Source organism: Anarrhichthys ocellatus, unplaced genomic scaffold, assembly GCF_004355925.1.
Source record: "Anarrhichthys ocellatus isolate YVR2014 unplaced genomic scaffold, GSC_Weel_1.0 scaffold71, whole genome shotgun sequence".
NCBI lineage: Eukaryota > Metazoa > Chordata > Actinopteri > Perciformes > Anarhichadidae > Anarrhichthys > Anarrhichthys ocellatus.
The window spans coordinates 87,701-100,414 of NW_022280101.1; the positions used below are offsets into that span (position 1 = coordinate 87,701).

Below are 12,714 nucleotides of genomic sequence, written 5' to 3' on the forward strand. Positions count from 1 at the left end.
ATATGAATGAAAAATGAGTAGATAAAATAGAAGGATAGAAAGCACAGTACTCACATCTTGTACTTCAGTAAAAGATGGCCTGTACATTGTAATTATTGATGCATTAATGTGTTCATTGCTTTAACGTTGCAGCTGGTAAAGGTGGAGCTCGGTTTAATTACTTTATTTATTGCTGTATTTGTGAATTTCCCCCCAGGGATCAATAAACGTTTTTTTTTAATCTATAATATTACATCTTAATTTAAATTTTACGACTCTTTACAAACCTTCGGGAGACTTTGTCCATGTTTTATACACTCTATGATTTATCACCAGAGAGCTAACATTGTAATTATTCATAGCAGTGTTTAAATAGCAATGAATGAGTGTTATTGTGTTTATTTTTAAATGTGTATCATTCATCTTTTGGAGACTCAAACTTTTAGGGTTGGTAAATGGACTGCATGTATATAGCTCTACAACATTATAAACCCAGTAGGTGTTTATGAATAAGTTATGTGCATGGAGAGTAATAAAAACCAAGAAGCAACATTAATAGTTAACCCAAATATTCAGAAACAATGGTTGGCTGTGAAAACGCTTTGCAGTGTGAAAGTCAATGAAAATATAGTTGTAATAACCAGAAAACAGGTTTGTTTTCCACAAAGTAAACCTCAGGATGAGGTGAACACAAAGTTCGGATTGTTTGTTTAATCTGGAACGTAAGATCAGAAACTTCAACACAACTCAATGACAGAATTATTTCTTTAATCAGCTATAAAGACATATTAATTACAGTACACGATGCAACCAACGACATCACGAGTACAGCCACAGGATGACATCAGTGTGTTAAAGCATCGGTCAGTGGAAGTAATGGGTGTGATTCTGTGAAACCAGAGACGCATTAAAGGCAATGTACTGTAGCTGGAAGCCGCCGGCCGTCACCGAGGCGTCAGAGAGGAACTTCAGCGTCATCACGTTTCCTGTGAAAACAGAAAACACGGGAGACAAATGATCAAGAGATCCGTCAGAGTGCAACGGTGCAGCGTACGACGAGAGGACGACACGTCACCTGTGCTGATGATGTCGTCAGGTAAATAATCGCCGCAGAATCTGTGAACAATAATCAGTTCATCGTGTCAGAGATTAAATGAACAAAAACTTCTCAAATGTGATTTCATTTGCTGGTTTTCTCTGTTTTAATATAACTCATTTAACGAGTATTTTCACATTTTACTGACATTTTATAACTTCATAAATTGAAAAAAAAACAATATTTCCAATAACAAAAATAATTCCTTTAACGCAATTTTTTTTAAATAATGGGAGTTGGACCTCCACTGAGTGTTATTACTGTAATTCATGTATTTACGGCAGACATTTTGACTTGTCATAGCCGGAACATTTTAATATTAGTTTAAATATTGTGACGTGGCTCACATGTTTTCATGGGTCTGTTGAATCGTGTACAATGTTTGCATATTATGCTGTAAACTTATGATGCTTTTTGAGTCTTTTAAGGGGGAACAGGGGATCTTTAGAGGGAAATAGCAAATCAGCAGTAGAGGCCACTGAAGTGGAATACATCATCTGAAAGTTGGGAAACTGAAGATTAATCTGAGATGCAGCTCAGCATTGTGTGTCAAGTTGTTCTTGTCATAAATCATAAATTAGAAGATTATGGTAGTAGCATATGGTGGCCATAACCATGCCCAAATTTGCCCATAAATCCCAATTATATACCACATTAAGACACCACGACCTTGAGGAACACCATAAAAAAGTCCATGCTGTGATTTGGTATCAAAAACTTTTGACATTTGGACATTTTTCGCCGATTGGATGGCGAGCACTTCTGATCTGGAAAGCCCCTTATTGTCACTATACCTGAGAAAGCCATACATCCTCTGAATTACCTCGGCCTCTTGTTTGTGGTTGTGAAGTTTCACGAGGCTGTGATTAAACCTAGAGGTCACAACATGTGATTTTATAAATCAAGTTTAAAATGGCTACTGTGGGGACTAGCATCATCAAACATGACTGGGCTCAATGGATCCACAAGAGTCCCATCTTTCCAGTAATACCTAATGTGTGAAGGGGGGGCTCGTATCCATAAAACCCTTTTTTTTCCACATATCTTGAGGTGAGAGGTCAGGGAACCGCTGTGAATATGGTCATGCCAGGGTTTTTTCAACCAAAAGGTAGCCAACTTCAGTGCCTTGCGGCCTCTTAAATCAATGTTATACCCATGTGTATACCTTGGCCTTCCTCATATTGGCCCTGTGAAGATCCTGTTTCAATTTTCTAAAGTTTTGGGAGCTATAAGTTCAGATACTTCCTACTTCCCCCCCCCCCCCCCCCTCAAAGACCCCTCACCTCCCAGCGAAGCCGGAGACGTCGTCGTAGCTGTCGAACACCTCCAGGTAATCTGACAGACACCCCATGTCCTCCTCCACATCAAACTCCAGGAAGTGGAGGTGGATCCTCTGGCCCAGGCGAACACGGATGTGCCAGTAGCAGATCTGTTCATCCTCGTACTCCTCGGGGAAGCCAGCGGACTGAATGATCCTCTGCTGGTCTGTCAGCACCCCACCACACTCTTTGGCTGTAAGACATGGACGAGATGAACGAGTGAACAGCATGTGGAAAAACAGAAAGTGAACTGCTTCTAGCAGCTGCTACTGCCTCTTCTGTTGAAGGAAATTATTGTGGTGTTTATTTTAGTCATAGACAATATGAAGCACAGATGATCGGAGTCTAAACATAGGAAGAGATGTAGAATATCATCTTGACCTGTGCATACCAGAGCGTCCGTGTATAGCTCGTTAGTGAAGGAACTTCAGAGAGAGTCTCCGTGTAAAGGGGCGCCTGGCACCACCGTGCTAGAAAACAGGCTCGCAAAGGTGATGTGCAGGTTGGCGAGAGCTTCTCGTTGACTCGAGTGTTTTGATCGCTGATCAATCAGAAAACATCCCGACCCGTCAGGAGCGTGGCGTGAAAGGTTTAAGAGAAATCGATGGCCTTCATATTTTCACATCTGTATCATGCTTACACAAATAAGAATTTTAAGTTGTACCTAAGAAGCAGAGTTTTCTTTTTCTATGTATCAGTGTGTCAAGTAAACCACAACACCACTTCAAAGATGACTCCTAAATTCAAAGGAATGTTACAAAGGTACTGTATGAGCCACAAATAAAGAAAGCAACTCCCCCACACACCAATGACTACTTCGTCAATTCTGTATCGCAGCTAAAACACCTGCCGACTGCTAGAAGGCCGATGAGCGAGAGAGAATTTAAAGAGAGAATTGTGTGTAATTATTCAACTTTTGGATTCGAAGATGACTTGAATAATGGTGCACGAGTTATCATGCAGCAGCTTTACCGGTATATTAATGTCTGTAGCAATAATAGAGAACAAAGCATAGAATACATCTGAATGCCTGGTATGAAGGCGATGTTTCCCAATGAAGTGTGAATTATTCCGAGTCAAGTGGTATCACATGTCCCCAGTAATCCCTCGCTAGCTGTGTTGAAGATATTACATCTGAAATGTTAAAAAGGGTAAGTAGAGGCAAACCAGTGACGTATTTTTATTTTGCTAAATTTGAGCTAAAAGGCAGCTCTGGACCAGCTGACATGTGGATAAATGTGGAGTCTGTGTTCTCAAGCTAGAGGACCACTTTAAACTCCCCAGTGTGTCCCCTTCAATCAGCTGGTGGGATTGAGCATCTGTTCATGTGAAGCATTGTGTTTGGGGGGGGGGGGTCTGTCTCTTGCGTGTGAGCGCTGAATGAATGCAGAATAGGAAGAAAAAAAGCTTTTTGTTGAATGAAGGAAATGAAACACATGTGGAGACTGGTGACAATGGTATTAAACTCTTTTCCACTAGACGTCCAGCAGGGAGAAGAAATGTTGTTTAACATTGTTTCTCATCTGTGACAAAGTAAGCTTGTACATCCGTCACCGGTTGGCTTGTGGTCCTTTTGAAGCCTCCAGTTCGCCATTTTTCTCTCGCCATCTTGTTTTTTTTGCAACCAGATGTGACACAAGAGGGTGGAGCTGAGAACAACAGAACACTGAATACGGTGTTTTTAGGCGACCAAAATGTTACAATTCACTTTCATGAACTGAAAGCATGTGGTGAATGTTGCTTTATGGTCTGTTTGACTCTAAATGGACCATCATTTACTGAATGAACATCATGCTGTATTGAAGAAGACTTGAAACTGGAGATTGAGACCATAAACTCATGTTTACAATGTTTACTGAGGGTCATTTTCTCATAGATTTCAATCAGACTTCTTTTTGCAACCACAGGAGTCGCCCCCTGATGGCCATTAGAAAGAATGCAGGTTAAAGCTACTTCAGCATTGGCTTCACTTTTCAGAACAGGATGTTTTCACCTGATGTCAACCCATAAATTATTAGAAATAAGTGTTGCAATAACATAGTTTGTCCACCAGAGAGCACCTACAAGTTTATTTTTCTTACGTTAACTGTCCTGCTCAGTACATACAATACATTGACTCTTTAAGTTTAAAGCTGCTATATTCAGTTGTTCTATATTAACAATTGGCTGATTTTCACTTGGGTGTTTATTTCTAAATATTGATTTTAAATTATTTTCAGATAAACTCAGGACACAAGGCATATAAAAAATGATTTGGCTCAGAAATGAATCAGGCAGATTGTAAAAACGCTGAATCATTGAGCCGTGGTTGTTTGTAAATCCACTCCCTCACGGTGCAGCCTGTGTGTCAGTTATCACATCCACTGACATCTTCTCCAACACTGAAGTTCTTTACGTCCTCCTGGTTTATTCTTGGTCCCATCATGATAACTCACAGTGTGAGATTGTGGCTTTGAGTCAAGACCTCCGTCCTACTGCTGTGGTTAATCCCTCACGTTTGACTTGAAACATCCTGAGTGAGTCTGTGGAGCCTCAGACTTGATGACTATTATTAACCTGAGGTCTCCCCCACTGGGAATGGACCACAGCCATGCAGTCATCACTTACTTTTCAAACCAGATATTCTACTTTAAAGAGTACCAGCATCAGTGAAATTGTGCTTAACATGTTGGTAAACATTCATATACATATCAGCAATAAAACATGCTGCATGAATCAGTAGTTTTTATATTGAATGACTCAGTTTAATGTGAGCGGCCGCTCATGAAACCGAAGAGAACCACAAGGGAACTTAGAGAGCGCAGACCTCCGGCAAGGTGTTTCCGCCCCGTGATTCATATCCACTCTAAACTGTTATGAGTTATTCCTTGGCCCATGCTAAACCCTTCCACCAGGTTCCATGAAAATCGGGTCAGTCGATTTTTCCGTAATCCTGCTGACAAACAGACGAACAAACCCAACCAAAAAGATAATGTCCTTGGTGGAGGATCAACTCCACATCTTAAAGAATATTTTGTGTTCTTTTAGCTCATTGTTTTGGTTTTATGGCCTGCAAATTAATTAAGCTCATTAACACCCTTTCCAGCAAAAAAGGTTTTGACGAACTTAATGACATAATATTCTAAATAAGTTTGTAAGAAGGTGCTATCAGGGCGGTGTCGGCTTTTATTTTTTAGTTCTTCTGTCCCCTCTCGTAGACAAAATGTGGTCCCAGGTAAAACATCTTCATACTTGAACTGTACGTTTAAGCATGCAAAATCTCAATCAACACAGTCTTTGAATGTGGTGGAGGAGAAGTAAAAAGCAGGTAAAGTACAAAAGTACCTAAAAATCTATAATAGAAAGTTTCTTTTTGGCCACTTGATGGCAGCAAAAAACAGCTGTCAAGACAAGATTGACATATTTTCACTTTATAAAGTCGATATGATGAACGTGAGCTTAACCAGCTAGTCGCTAACTGTGCCTGTCTGCTGTTTGGTTGATGGGAGGGAACCAAAACAGTACATTTGTGGCTCAGAAGACCAAAACATTCAGATGAACTCTCTGTAGAGCTTCACAGTCGGGTGATGATTCTCTGTGGGTTTGTCACTATGTCCATATTAATCCATATAAAGTGAGTTAAGTACAGCACCTCAGTAGATGTGCTCAAGCCAGCATTCACTGCTTTGTATAAAACAAGTACTCACAGTCTGGGTTGTAGCAGTACACATCCCATCTCTCGCTTTTGTTCCGCCTGTGTCCGTAGTCGACGATGCCAACCTTCCCAAAGCCACAGCTGGGTCCAGGTTTGACGATGGGGTAGCCAACGTGTCCTTTGTCGAACCATCCAGCAGCACACACGTGGAAACCTGAACAAGAGCGGAAAAATAAGGGCTTTCTGCCACCTCTCAAGTCACTGATAATAAACTACTTTATTCTGCCGGCCAACCACAGAAAGTTCTTTCAACTCTGCCAGCCTTCAAAAGCCCAAACCTGGATAAGAGCTTCCCTGATGGCCAGTGCTGTTTATTTAGTTGTTGTTTTTAGAGTTTAGCTCAGAGTTACAATCAGCAGACCCCAAAACCAGATCAGCCCAGATAAAAGAGGGACCTCCCAGGTGGGCCGCTGTGGGGAACCTCAGCTGTTACAGGGAGGCGGCTCGAGTGGCTGCGTTCAATCTCTGTGCCAAGAGAAGCGGCGACGTTACCCATCCAAGAAGGTGTTAACAGGCTCCTACAATACTAGTGGGGCCGCGTGAAACTTGGCACGGACTCATGAAGCAGCAAAGCACTCGTGGAAAGAAGTGTTTCACTCTCATATGCTTCCCAACGACCTTTTACCCCCGTGAACATGTGCACCTCCTTTATTTCTGCATGTAAAAAGCATTCCAGCTGGTCAAGAGATGCATCACCAGCGCCACATCAGACGTGATGTTTAATGTGCTTCATGGGCGAAAGGTAAACACAACCCTGCAATGAGGAAAGAATCTGTGTGATGAATCATGGCCCCGATGGTAAATGTGCTCCAGCAGGAGGCTCTGCATGTCGCGGACCTATTTGACGAGCCGCCTCCAGTTGGTCATAAGTGGCCAGCTTCCCTCCCTCGTATTTGCAGACGGCCCTGGCCTCTTTATACGTCAGCTGGTATCTCCCTTTGCGTGATTCCCGGTGGTAAACTCCAGCTGCTTGTTCTGTCAAATGGAGAGAGAGAGAGAGAGAGAGAGAGAGAGAGAGAGAGAGAAAGAGAGAGAGAGAGACATCGCAAAGTAAATACTTTTGACTTTTGACTACATTTGTCTGACAGCTTTAGTTCCTTTACAGTTTCATTTTTCATCCCCTTCCTGTCCATCTCCAGATGTGTTGATGTTGAATGTTTGTGATGAACTGAAGGATGACGTGTTTCCTTCAAGTGTTGTGAAAACCCTCCTTCTTCTTCAGGTTAATAAACTCTTTAAAAAGCCTCTTGGATCAGCTGGAAAATGCATCGTCACAGAGCTGAAAACAGGTTGTTCTTTGTAGAGATACGAGGTTCTCACAGGACACAGAGACACTACAAACATGATGTTCTTCAAGAATATGATGCTTTGATGTATGATTAAACTACCCAACAGGATACAAAGGAGTTGAAATGCAACATACACATTAATGCAGCAGTAATATTAACCCAGAAAAATCAGATATGACAGTAAAACACTGACAGGGAACATTGTACTGCACTATACATTTACTTTTCATACCCATGGTACATTTTGCAAATAATGCTTACATACTTAAGTGAGGATTTGATGCAGGACTTTTACTTGGAGAGGAGTATTTTCACCTGGCCCATGCCCATAGCCCAGCAATTTCAGCGAGAGGGTTAAATATCAATTCAAGTTAAACATAAAAGAAGAAGGAGAGAGGATATAACTGTGGGACATTTCTTTTCTACATTTGGGAAGTTCGCCAACAATCTGCTCTCTGCTCTCATCAGCAGGGAGCCCTCTGCTGATCCAGTTTTTGGCTTTACGCACGCATGACTGCAAAAACTGGGCACAAAACACTCAGAAATTAGTCAATCATTTGGATCTGTTTAACTTGTCTGATGAATGACTTTTACTCTAATTAAACTCTGGTGCTCACTGCTACAGGAAGCCACTGCCCTCTCACCCCAATCAGGTTCTGTAACAGCAAAAGTGTTTTCAAAAGAAGAGAGAGAAGATTGAGAACTTCAAATAGAAGTTGCATGAATAAGTGATTCAGGTGAGGTGAACCCATTATCAATATGAAGCTTGTAAGATTTATATTTCACACATGAGGAGAGACTCAACTGTGATGTGTCAACATCATTTCAGCTAGCCTAGTTTATTCCCAAAGATATATAAATCCTATGAGGCCTATAAATCATCTGAACATCTTTTGTTATAACTCTGATCTGTTCGCATTTTGGAGAGCTCTGAGATGAAGTCATTCCTGCTTGTTTACTGGCCTCCTGCAGCACTCAGCCAGGCCATAAACATGCAGTTTGGCACAAGGGGGAGTTGCCTTAATCATTAGTCCTTGTTACTCCTCACAGTGTACCTTTATGTGAGGATATTTGTTGCTGCGCTTGCAAAAACAAACAGAAAACAAGCTCAGGTAAAAGCAGTAGACTGAGGGGAAATGACGTATATCATTTGCGAATACATTTAATTCAAAAGTGTGCTCAGAACGTGATGAAATGCAAAGCAGCACTGGTAAAAAAACGTTGAAACAGAAGTCTGATAATTGAAATAAACTGCAGATTGTACTGAATAGCAGAAGTAAATAGTCTAGTAATCCACTAGAGTTATGACTACAACTGATGGTAGAAGTATCCGATCATTTGGGCTTTAAACGTGACCACAATTAGTACAAAGAAGAAACAGTTAAAGGGCAGTGGTCCAACAGGTCGCTCCGTTTTTGTTAGCTACAACAGCTACGACCGTGAGAAGAAGCGGTTATTTACCCAGCCATATCGAGTTGTGAAATATTCCGTTTCTGTAGCCCCACGCCTGCGCCTCCTTCAGCAGGAAGCCGAGTGTCCAGAGGAGAGCGAAGAAGCGCATCCTGCAGGTCTCAGTGCGCAGCTGCTCTCTCCAGATGTTCCCAGGAGCTCGTTCCTCTGCCTCTCCGCTGCAGGCTTTATAAAGGACGTACTGCTGCTGCTGCTGCCCCCCCCGACAGAGGTGGGGGTCTGCTTTACTCAAGTACTGCAGGTAACGTACTTTGAGAAGTTGCCAATATTGCACATTTAGCTGACAGCATGTGGTTTGCAGCTTCATACTTTTGCGACATGACAAGCTCATACAATCTGCTGTTTCCTTAATAGTGGTTTAAAGACTTTTGACACACATCTAAAATATAGATTTATATAGATTCATGTATGGATTATTAAACACACAACACAAAGAGCCCTTTCACTCATTCCACAGTGTCTCTCTCTACAGGTTGTTGGCCTCACAGGCTGCAGCATCTGAAAGGAAACAATAGGTTTGATAGTGTTTTGTCTTTTTTAAACCAGAGGTAGAAAAGGGAACAGATGATGGGGTTTAGACAGGAGTTAAACTACATCAGGAAGAAGCGGTCGATCGCCTGTGAGAGAGACGCAGTAAGATACATCACAAACACAACTTTAAGAACAACAAACGGCTGCTTTTATCTCAGATTTCTTCACGTTCACTGTCTTGATTGAAGCAGTCATTTCATTTGATTTTATTGTTGTAATATTGATGATGCAGCACAGGACACTGGTGGGCTGGTATTGCTGAATAAACTAAGCAGAGCACGACACCATGTGGGGCTTTTTTTTTTTTCTTCCAGATGTTAAGCGTCTCCCACAGATTCAATAATTAGATACACCGCCAGGAAGGAACTGTGTGTTCCCAGCAGTTTGGAAACCAATAATCTAAGTTGCTTAACAGCAACCCAAGGGCTGGCCCAAAGCACTATTTGTTGATTCAAATAAAAAAGATCAGTGAACTTTTCAAATGGGTCAGTATGCAAATGTGCACAGCAACACATCAACTAGTGAGCAGCAATTCAAATAAACATGTGAAATACGTGTGTATGTGTTTTTTTCTCAATGTTTTTTTCTTTTCATATGAAGGTCAAATAAAACTTAAAAAAATAATCATGTTACTTCGTTATAAGCTGCTCTAATCAATGTTAACAGTGGATGAAATGTATAATGTGAAATGAGCCGCTCGTGGTGACGACCCCACAGAGAATCACTCAATGCTCCTCAGCATTCTTCAACTCCTTGTTTTACTTTCATGGCCCACAATGTGTAGTTGTACTCAAACAGCTCTGTTAAAGCCACTGTACACTACCTGCTCAGCGCCAAACAGCAGACTGACAGAGACCAGCTGGTGAGCATAGTGGAGCCTTTAGAGACTAAAGAGACAAATACTCCTTCCAAGAGTTGGAGACCAAAAACAGAGCTCAAAGAGAGTAAATATACTTATGTTACCCAGGTAGCCAGAAGTATGACTCCAAATGAATAATAATGTCGCTTCACGTCGTCAGAATCAGAAACTGTTTATTGCCAAGTACGTTACATATACAAGGAATTTGGTGAAAATAGGAATTTATGACAGTGTTGTCTTTACTGCTTGTTACTTCAATTAAAAATACTTAAATTAAAGTAGGTTTAAAGTTTGTCAAAGAAATATTGAAACCAAAGAACATCAGTGGAATGACGAACCTTCAACTATCAGGGATCCAAATATGATGATTGTGTACTTCATTGAGGTTTTACACTCATGTATTTAAGTTATATCCAACTTCTGGATGGTGTAACTCTTTGGGTGGTGTCCATGGGTGTTAATGACCTGTGGTGTTACTGATAGAAGTGTATACAGTATATCTGGTGTCCAACAATGAGGTAATATATGAAATACATTCGCCTTTTAAATACAGTCCTTCGAAAAACCACATATAAATATTTAGACACTGAATTTGTTGATACAATATGTTTTTTCTGGAGCAAAGCCTTCGTAAACGATGTGATACCTCAGTGTGCAACATGATATCTCTTTTCCTTAGAGTCATAGGTTAATGTGAGAGGGCACGCACACACACACACACACACACACACACACACACAATGACTGCTTGGTAAAATTGTCCTGGATGGGTTCCAGATCTGGGAGGAAATGATCTGTACCTTCTTAATTCTCAGCGAGCCTCTCTCTTTCAATCCCATTCGCGGAAAATCCGTCAGATTACTGGCAGTTACTGCGTCCGTCTCAGACGCAGTAATTGCGACAGGCTGTACATTACAGCTGCATTTTAATAGGAGACGCATCACCATTTCCATGTGTCCGACAACTACAGCAAGACAAACCGGTTACTCAGTAGTCTGTATCATGATTAAACAACAATTAAAGAGCACTCTTATTATTTTTACATCATGTCTGTCATGAGTAATAAATGCAACAAAAACATGTTAAATGTGTTCAGAAATTGGAGGAAAGACGGCATAAAGTGGACCTACAAGAGACGCTGATGCTTAATTATGATAGCAAAGGTTCCACATACGCATCACGTACACATTTGAGATATTAGCTCTTTATAAAGTTGTTCTGTTGCCTTTTTACCCATCAAACAAACATGGCGTTACATTACAAAATACATAGAATCATGTTTCTGGCCACCCGATGAATTCATGTCTATATTTTCTCCCCTCTTTTGTTTCATTTTGGTCAACTCCTGAGGTAAATATCTGTAGTATATACAGTATATACTCTTTGAAGACGACCTGCTCGCTATGAAGATATGAAGGGCTCAGTTGATTAAACGCCAATGAAAACATATTTATGAACATTATATTCCATTTCTGCAAATAGATCCCCTGGAATGCTGTGCCTTTAATGTTCTTCACTACACGCAGATGTTCCCTTAATTCTCAAAATACAACATATAAGAGAGCTTTAATGGAAGACTTGGTATGATTTAGTTTTGTGGTTAAAAGTTCCAGATTTGGAAATCATCAGCATGAACCACAAAATGCTGGAGAGTTTCCCTGAGCGTTGGGGGTAAAACAGTAATCACTGCCCTGAAATGATGTGAAATCCTCGGCACACATGTCAAACATGTTTTAGGAGCAGAGGTTGTTTTATTGTTCAGACTCTCTCTCTCTCTCTCTCTCTCTCTCGGTCTGACCGTTGCTGAGAAAGGCCTCCACATGCAGGACAGATGCAACGAGCCCAGATGGGGAGAGAGAGAGAGAGAGAGAGAGAGAGAGAGAGAGAGAGAGAGAGAGAGAGAGAGAGAGAGAGACGTGGAGGATAATGGAGTCTTTGTTCCAGGTCTGTTTTCTGTTTTCTTTCATTCTCTTGGGCTCTCGGCCGCTGACTTCTATGATTTAACATCCTGGCACTGGCATGTGTAAACTGGAGCTGCTGCTGGTGGTCTATGACACACGCACACTCACACGCACACTCACACACAAACCCAAAGTTCTTCATTTACTGTAGAAGATCCCTCCTGCAAATAAAATGACCTCACCGGAATACGCTCACCGTGTCTCGTCTCTGCCGGTTAGCAGATAATTCCTAATTCATCCACTCATAAAGCGTGCATGTCTTAGGTTTCACAAGTCATTACATTCCTTATACATTTGAATGAAACAACGATAAGTAGAATTCCTATAATGGACGAATACATCTTACTTTAAAGTAAAATCAACTTTTATTTCATCTCTAATTCACCCGTGTCCTGTTCTGCTTTTACTCCACTCCGTTTATCTAACGACTTTATTCACTTGTTACTCTGCAGATTCAGATTAATAATACTAAATATTAACAATAAATACATTTGGCCGTATACATATATATATATA

General features: G+C 41.0%; 1 protein-coding gene across 1 annotated transcript; it reads right to left on the reverse strand.

The window, feature by feature from the left end:
• Positions 1-750: 750 nt before the first annotated feature.
• tnfaip6 (tumor necrosis factor, alpha-induced protein 6) lies at positions 751-8,973 on the reverse strand. The gene is made up of 6 exons (XM_031873380.1): positions 8,839-8,973; positions 6,926-7,063; positions 6,081-6,242; positions 2,359-2,587; positions 1,055-1,095; positions 751-965 (listed from the first exon to the last, which is right to left on the reverse strand). The coding sequence occupies exons 1-6, from the start codon at positions 8,936-8,938 to the stop codon at positions 844-846; spliced, it is 792 nt and encodes a 263-aa protein (XP_031729240.1). The 5' UTR covers positions 8,939-8,973; the 3' UTR covers positions 751-843.
• Between the last annotated feature and the right edge of the window lie 3,741 nt (positions 8,974-12,714).

Coding starts and splice junctions, on each gene's coding strand:
- tnfaip6 (XM_031873380.1), bottom strand. CDS start 8,938: ATGCGCTTCTTCGCTCTCCTCTGGACACTCGGCTTCCTGCTGAAGGAG. Junction 6,243..6,925: donor GGAGGCGGCTCGTCAAATAG/GTCCGCGACATG, acceptor GCTCTTGTTCAG/GTTTCCACGTGTGTGCTGCT. Junction 966..1,054: donor TGACGACATCATCAGCACAG/GTGACGTGTCGT, acceptor CTGTTTTCACAG/GAAACGTGATGACGCTGAAG.